The 8,363-nt window shown below is 39.9% G+C and overlaps 1 protein-coding gene across 1 annotated transcript; it reads left to right on the top strand.

The window, feature by feature from the left end:
• The first annotated feature begins 1,465 nt into the window (after window positions 1-1,465).
• On the top strand, window positions 1,466-4,414 carry LOC120019738 (cbp/p300-interacting transactivator 2-like). The gene is made up of 2 exons (XM_038963161.1): window positions 1,466-1,780; window positions 2,125-4,414. Exon 2 carries the CDS (start codon window positions 2,133-2,135, stop codon window positions 2,835-2,837), a length of 705 nt encoding a protein of 234 aa, XP_038819089.1. The 5' UTR covers window positions 1,466-1,780; window positions 2,125-2,132; the 3' UTR covers window positions 2,838-4,414.
• Window positions 4,415-8,363: the final 3,949 nt, after the last annotated feature.

Raw genomic sequence — 8,363 nt, 5'->3', positions numbered from 1 at the left:
AAAGAGTTTCCCTCCAGCTAGGAGCCATGCTTTCTAACCAAGCATGGCTAACTGCAACAGAATCCACCCATTCCACACTGTGTGCTCCACTCGCTAGCCCCTTTCATTTTCACACAGTCAGCTGAGTGCACTCACATACCGAGCTCCTCTTCCCTCACTCTCTGTCAACACTGGTTTCCAAACACACTCAATTGAAGTCAAGAGAACAGTTAGTCACTCTGTCATGACGAGGTGATAAAAATGTCCTATGGTAGATACAAAAGCATTGGAGATGGTGAGTCAGAGTAGCAGTTTTATATTCTAGGTATGAATTACATTTATATTACTACATTATAACCAGGCTAAAATTATGCTGCACCCAAGCAAATTCCAAGATTAATTTAAATTCACACATATCATGCCATCATCATATGCATGAGCCACTATCACTTTAGTATTTACATACTATTCTGCAAATAAAATGCTGTGTACAATCATGCATTGCTAATTTTCCTCCAGTGTGACACTGGTAATTGGCAGGCAGATCCCTGCAAGGTCACTTTAAGAGCCTTGTGTAATATGGAGCTGGCTTTGTACTCTCAGGAGAAGCCGTGGTAGATGTGTTTGTGTACAGCAGTGGGCATCATCAGTGTTGAGGTGATCAGGTTTGATTACAGAGCATGGAGAAGTTTGGCTGTTCAAGACACTGGTGGCAACTGCTACAAGTCCACAGAGGCGTTTGGATATGCGTAAAACATGGAATGTGCAAGGACTTAAGGGGCAGCGGACAGATTTCCATTGTTCAATATGGATTCATGTGTCACTTCACATGTCATTTGTAAATACTGAAAATACTAAGTCATGCAAATGAACTAGTAGACTGTTAAAGGGCTGTATGATGTGTATCCTCCGTATAGCCTACTTTTCCAGGACAGATTATATAGGGTATTTTCATCCATAGTGAGAGATAGATGCACAATTATCATACCCCCCAAAATGCATTGTGTGCGGGGAATATGGGACCAAATACTAAACGTTTGACTACTTTAATACAAATATAAATTAATTTGTCCCAAGAATGTTGGTCCCCTAAAATGGGGGGGACTATGTCATTTCTAAACGGTTCACCTGGTATTGTATCTTTTCAGATGCAAAGTGCTGGAGTACAGAGCCAAAACAACAACACATGTCACTGTCCCAATACTTTTGAAATTCACTGTATCTAATTTGTATTTAGGTTGATCAACTGTGGATACACCTATGCATATCCTAATTATATTGTTTCATGAGTTGATACATGTTAAGGTCTGGACCTCTGCCACAAGAGTAAATAGATTATACTCTGTCCATTAGGTAATTTTTTACCTCTATGCGCAAAAGTGAGGGACAGCTTCTATGCATGTTGATCTTTCCAAAGCTGTGAAATGTGAATCCACGTTTTGCCACTCTTGCCTTGAACAGAAATAGCTGCAATGAGGTAATGTGTGCCTCGGTGTAGCTGCTGTGAACGCGGGAGACGTTTGGTGCGAAGACTCTCCTCCACCTTTTGCGCGATCCTGAATCCAGACTTTTGTCTCGTCAGAGTCAAGACTCGGTTGCTCCGCCCCTGACTGCTTGTATATCAGCACTGGATGAGAGCGGTTGAAACAGTTTTGTATTTTTTTGAGCTGAGTTTGAAAGTACACCATCTTGATTTTCAGAATGCACAGCATTCACTGAGTTGGGATTGCAAAAGTGGACTGATACAGTCACTCGCCTTGTGCTGACAGCGGAGCCACATCCAAGGGATCCCGTCAAAGAGGTAAAGAACGAGTTTTGTGTTTGGAGTAGTGGAGTGAGTTGCGGAAATTGATTCACTGAAAAAAGGAAAGTAATTACAATGTCACGGAGACATTTGATACAACCTTGCAGCTCTGTTTATTGTGATTCAGTCTGCAGTTACATTGTATACATACATAGTGTCTAAAATTAATGTTTTGCATGGGATTTGTTTCTAAGTAGTTTTTAATATAATAATTTGGAGGCTTTAACTGCAAAAACTATTTACTGGGTGCTAATCGTTTTCATTGTGCGTAAATTATTGGATAGCCTGTTTTTCTTATCCAGTCGATGCATATTGAATGTTTGTATTTTAATTTGTGACAGCTTGGGGAATGGTAGACCGCATGATGGCAATGAACCATGGACGATTCCCTGAAGCTGTGAATGGTCTCCACCATCACCACCCAGCGCGCAGAATGGGCATGGGGCAGTTCTCGAACCCACTACCCCATCAGCAACAACAGCAGCAGCATGGCTACACTACTGGTATAATGGGAGATCATTTGCACTACGGAGGGGGCAATGTAACAGCTAACCACGGAATTCGGCATTCGGTGGGGAATGTAAACGCTGGACACCCAAACGGCAATATGCCTCCCGGAGCGCGCTACAGCTCTCAATTTGTGGCACCCGCCGCTGCCGTCCCCACTCAAGGACAGCTCGCGGCAAGTATGCAGTTGCAAAAGCTCAACACGCAGTACTACAGCCACCATACTCACCCCTCTCACCATCATTATATGCATGATTTGCATCCTGCGAATCATCAAGTTAACGGGACAGGACAACAGTTCAGAGACGGCAACGCGAAACACAGCACGTCCAGTTTGCCTCCACAAGCGCATCATGTGCCTGCAGCAATACTGCCCCCCAACGTCATTGACACGGATTTTATTGATGAGGAGGTCTTGATGTCTCTGGTCATTGAGATGGGGCTGGACCGAATAAAGGAGCTACCTGAGCTGTGGTTAGGACAGAACGAGTTTGATTTCATGACAGACTTTGTATGTAAGCAACAGCCAAGCCGAGTGAGTTGTTAAATCTCACTAAGTGGACTTATACAGTCATCTACTCAAACAGACTTTTAAAGCATTCCTTGTTGTCCCCTAAACTCGAACATTGAGAGAGAAGATCTGCAATACACCAATGGAGAACCATTGAAACATGTACTATACCAGATTATATATTCCTCAAATATTTTGGGTTAATAGACATATACAGCAGACATAATGGAAATGAGTTTGTTTGATGTAGGAATGCACTACAATCTCAATTGAATCTTTGTCAGAAAGACACATTTTTACATCCATGCTATGCATCATTACTTCAAGCTAGAATCCTTAGTTGCTACATCCATTTTTGGACTTAGAAATTAATTATATATATATATACCCATTGATTCTTGAAGAATATAACTTATAAATGCCTCATGAGCTTAGTTCAACTGTGATACCCCATCACCCAAAGGAAAAATATGAGCCCCTTTTTTGTAAACAATGTTAGTATAAACAAACACTGTATAGCCTCAACATGATTAACTATAATTTTGATACAATCGGTGGTCAGTCCTTGCACCAATAGCTATGTCTATGAATTTGAGAGTGGTTACATTTCTATTGGCCCATTCCTCAGCGTTTTTTTTTTACCAAAACAGAGTGGGGGTGCCCACTTTGTTATTGTTTCAATTAAGGATTCTAGCTTTAATTGGACAACAGAACATGTGAAATCAAGAAAACCTTTAGATGAGTAGAGTTGTCTGCTTATTTGAATAGGCCTAGTTCTGGAGGAAAATAGAGCCGTACAATAGTGTGCTTGGTATATTTATTTTCCTGCCTCATTCAAACATTTTGGATGACAGAAAATGTTGAATAATTATGAATTGCAAATGAACCATATTCAAAATGTTCGAAGTGGTTAAGAAACATGCTTGTAGACAAGTACTGTGTAATTGTTCCCTACAATACTATACTGTACAATGTTGTGGCCATATACTTACCAGATATCTGTGCTTTAAAATGATTTGTCTATCATGGAGGAAAACTGAAACTTGTGCTTGTTTTTTTATTTCCTCATCTGCTGCAAATGTCTTTTTAACATTGCTTGTATCACAGCCAGGATGCACTGTGAGTTAACATGGTTTTCTTTGATATTGTAAAGGTTAATGGTAGGAATGGAAATGTCTTTACAGAGATGTGAATCCTTCAATAACAGAGGGGTGATGTGTGGGTATTTTCCACATGCTTAAATGGGAACAATGTCTGTTTAGAAAGAGAGAAAAAATGAGTCTTTGGAAAAGGGATACTCCTCGCTTAAATATCCGACCCCTCCCCCCTACTCTTTCATGTGTGGACAATAAACAATGTGGAATGTTGTCAAGATAGAGAGTATCATTTCACAGGACGTCTTGTTCCTCATCAGTCCTCAGAATTGACACCACTGTGCTTATTTAGTGTATGCGATACAAGGCAATACTACTGTGTTGAAGCTTTCCAGGAAAGTTTGACAGTATTTTTGTACATTTCTTTTTTTTTTTAGAAGAAGAAGAAGAAAATTGTTAATTTATTCTATTTTAATTTGCAAACATGAATAAAGCAGCTGAAGTGCATTACTGAAGTGATCATGGTGTCATTGTGGGTGTTGGCATCCGTTCCATGTGTTTTCAATTTGTGGGGTTTGTTGTTGCACACTTTTGCCACTTGCACAGTTGCAGGCCAAAGAATGAGGGCAATTCCACTGTAACAGAATGATGCTGAGACTTTGATTTTTCACTTTTAAAATGTATGTCAAACAGAAACCAATGATAGCAAAGATAAATAAACTATACAACTATACGCACAAGGACTACTTTTAACAATTTCCACTGGCATCTTTACAAAAACACATTTTACTTGAACAGTGCAGATGAAAAGTTTGGTAACAGTATGACATAACAGTCACCAATGTACTGTTCTTCAAGTAAATGTGCATCATTCTGTTACAGTGGAATTGCCCATGACTATCCTTTTACATTCAGACAACAGTTTGGCTCACATGGATCCAAAGTTAGGGTTGTTGTGAGGAAATACTACTGGTGAGACTTATCACTGGTGATGCATAAAGCCTCAAAATACCCGACAACGTAACACTTCTAGTAGATATAGGATAGTAGTTAATACGATTTAATTTAGCCAAACTGTAATAAATATGACAAACGTAACACTTTGACATAAGAACTATGAAATTACATTTGGACTATTCCGCCCATAATACCTGTTTTTATGGATCCTTAATGGTGATATTTGCAGCCAGCTGTCTCTCTTTGAGAGGGAGAGTGAGGAACCAAACACTTAACTAAAAGGAAGTGCTCAATGAGATAATGGCGTGAACCCTGAGGTGTAACGCTGTAAGCGTCTAACCTTTACCATGCTAATGTTCAGCAGCTTCATGTGCTGAGCTCTTTCTCATCGTCTGATGAGATCTGAACCGTTTCTCAGCGACGGAAGTAATAATAGTGAAGATTCACTCCTAATTTATGTATCTGTTACAGGGAGTAAATTTGAAGCGAATTTTAAACACATCTTAAATCAAAACTTGAGACTAATGAAAAGTGTGGAAGATGAGTCCCATGTGAGATTTTCACTGAATATTAAGGTAGAGAGATTCATTTATCCCAGAGGCATACTACCCTGTATTGTCCTTGAGTTTCTTATTTTTATCTCCGATTCAGTCATCCCTTTTATATGGGAAAAGGGATTAGATTCTCAGAAAAAGAGACACTTTAAAAGAAGCTTGAATTTTTAGCAAGAAAATGTTCTGAAGACTTGAAGGGTTATCAGTAAATTGCAATGAATCCTGAAATTGGCGTTGGCCAAATTGACACACCAATACAGCAGCTTAGCAATAGAGACACTTGTCTTTGTGAAGTGTGCTGTGCAAACCCTTGAAAATATTAATTTCACTCAGACAAAATGATATGCTCTCTTGGCTCCCAAATAAATAGAATATACAGTGAATGACAGAGAAGGACATTAAAAATAGTATTTCCATAAACATTAAATATTTACTTTAATATACCTCGGCTTCAGCCCGATCATAGACACAGAACTGTCTTAGGGACAGTTGGCAGGGACGTATAACAGTGACGAGGAGTATCCTTGTGCCAAAAAACATAGATGCTGCTCTGCTGGTCAGTCTGTGTGCCATTAACGCCTTGTCAAGTGTGCAAACAAACCCTGATTTGTATGTTTACAGTGTCTAGAAGAAGGAATAAAATTACCTGTCCTTAAAAAAGCTAAATGCTTTCAGTGATTAATTTTGCTAACAGGTGTGCATGGATTTTTGTTGAAGACTTGATCCTAACCATTTAAAGGCCCAATCTGTAATTTCAAAACCTGACCCTAACACTGTTTGGAAATTGACAGACGAGGCTGTGACAATGTAACCACTCTCAAATTTACAGACAAACTTATGAATGCAAGGAGTGACACCCCAACAGTTTTTACTCAAATGTGTATACGTATGTGTGGGCATAATCTTAGTGTTTATCTATGGTGTTGTGTGTTAAAGGATCCCCAACTAAGAAAAAGTATGAGATCAGTAATGCTGCATTAATTATCTCCCATTTAGAAAGTACATGTGAATGAATGTCTAGTTTGAGTCGCTGATGCTCTCTCCTGATAGCTACGTTAGTGCAGTGGGATACTTTACAACAGACAAACCATGGCTTTCACTATCAACCCCCAATTTACAGCGGCTGAAACGGAGACAGCACCCCATCCCCCACACCCACCTCAGTCACGTCCTGAATTACTAGATTTAGGATTATAATCCCAGTCCAGCAGTGGGATTCAACATATTCTCCTGCTCAATCCACACCAATCAGATATGTTTAGCCAGTCATTTAATTTTGACCATATAGAGGGTTTGGGGTCAGTAGCTACATACAATTAATTTTAAATAAACAGTTCAGTGTTGACCTATGAAATAGATGGGGCAGAGGAAAAGCTTCCACATGAAATCCATGAAGTTAAATAATTAACATTTATGACTTGGCAAGAAGTTGAAGTAGTACTGCAGCTGGTGGTAAATCAGGGAGCCAACGCAGTAACAAAATGCACTCTGAAGCAGTTAAATGCTCATCATAGCGAGTCATTCAATAAAGTTTTCATTAAAAAGAGGTCATTTAAATGGCCAAGTGCCATTTTGGCTGCCTCCTGTAAGTTTTGATAGCTAACATTCACATATTCCATGGAATGAAATGTGTACAGATTTTATGAGTCCTACAAACAGCTCTATAAAATACTTCAACATAACATGATGAGACATTACCGTTTTTACAGCTGTCACAACACAACATGAGCTTTAACTAGGGTCAGGGAGTTATCCTGGCCACATGACATGACCAGAAAAAAACTGGGTGCTACTTATAAGCTATCTAGGGCCCAGAGTATTTCGTAGCCAGGTGATATGGTCAGGAAAAACTCTGTGCCCTAAACAAGAGGTATAATAACCAGACAATCTAAACGTGTACTGTAGACCTACACCAAACCTTTATTTAAAAACAGCCCCTGGAGATTCCAGAAAGGACAGTCAAGGGTGGGCCTCGGCGTTGCCCTCCTGGAAAGCCTGATCAGAAAGGCTATTATTGTACCCTCCACCCCTCGATGGGCCAACATCCTCTTGGTGTGAGTTGAGTTGGGTTGCAGGAAGTTATTTTAAGGGACTTGCCTGTCACAGTTGTTGTCTCAGTCACCAGAGTCCTGTTGGACCCATTTCACTTCTCTCTCCCCGCTGGACCTGGTAAGTGGCTGTCCCATACTATTTTACATACTTTTCAGGTACAGAAATGACATGTTAAGTTTGAGTTTATTTTGGTCTTAGTGCTAAGTGTTCCTGGACTGTTTAGAGATGATGGTTGGTAAAAAAAAACCTGCTTCATGATATGTGGTGACAAAGTTTCTTGGCGTTACTGTCAAGCCATAGTGACAAATGTGTTGTGCTAGTACGACATGTGTAAAGATAAATGTTCTGTACCATGGTGGTGTATTGAGTTGGTGGGGCAGTTTTCTGCCTAGTTGATTTGGCCTGAAGTCACACTAAATTATTCAAACACTAATGACAAGTGTTTTTTGATGTGCGTTCTTAATTCAACATTATCGGAGGAGGTGATTAGCTGTTCCAAATAATCAACTGAAACACACGGTGGTCGTTTAGAAAATATGTGTAATCTCATCAGGTGTTATAACAGCTAACAAAGAATGAATGCAGACATTCAGAACAAAATGTCAACTCTGTTTTTCTCACTTCTACGTAAAAGCACCGTCATTGACATCAGTAGATACGTGTCTAGAATACGAAATAGCTTGACCATATTTAGAGGCTCCTAAAATAGAGTGAAGCCTCATAACAGGTGCCATGTGCCTGCCCGCTGGAAGCAGGGAGGGGGAAGAGGGCTGCAGAGGGGGACTAGGGATAATTTTATCCTGATAAGCAGGGGGCAATCATGTTGCAATAGAGCTGGGGGATAAACAACCTCTGGATACTTTAAGTTCATTCCATATGAAATGAAATGGAGAAGTGGGAAGGGA

This window comes from Salvelinus namaycush, chromosome 24 (assembly GCF_016432855.1).
Source record: "Salvelinus namaycush isolate Seneca chromosome 24, SaNama_1.0, whole genome shotgun sequence".
Classification (NCBI taxonomy): Eukaryota; Metazoa; Chordata; class Actinopteri; order Salmoniformes; family Salmonidae; genus Salvelinus; species Salvelinus namaycush.
This window is presented reverse-complemented; position numbering and strand designations above follow the sequence as displayed.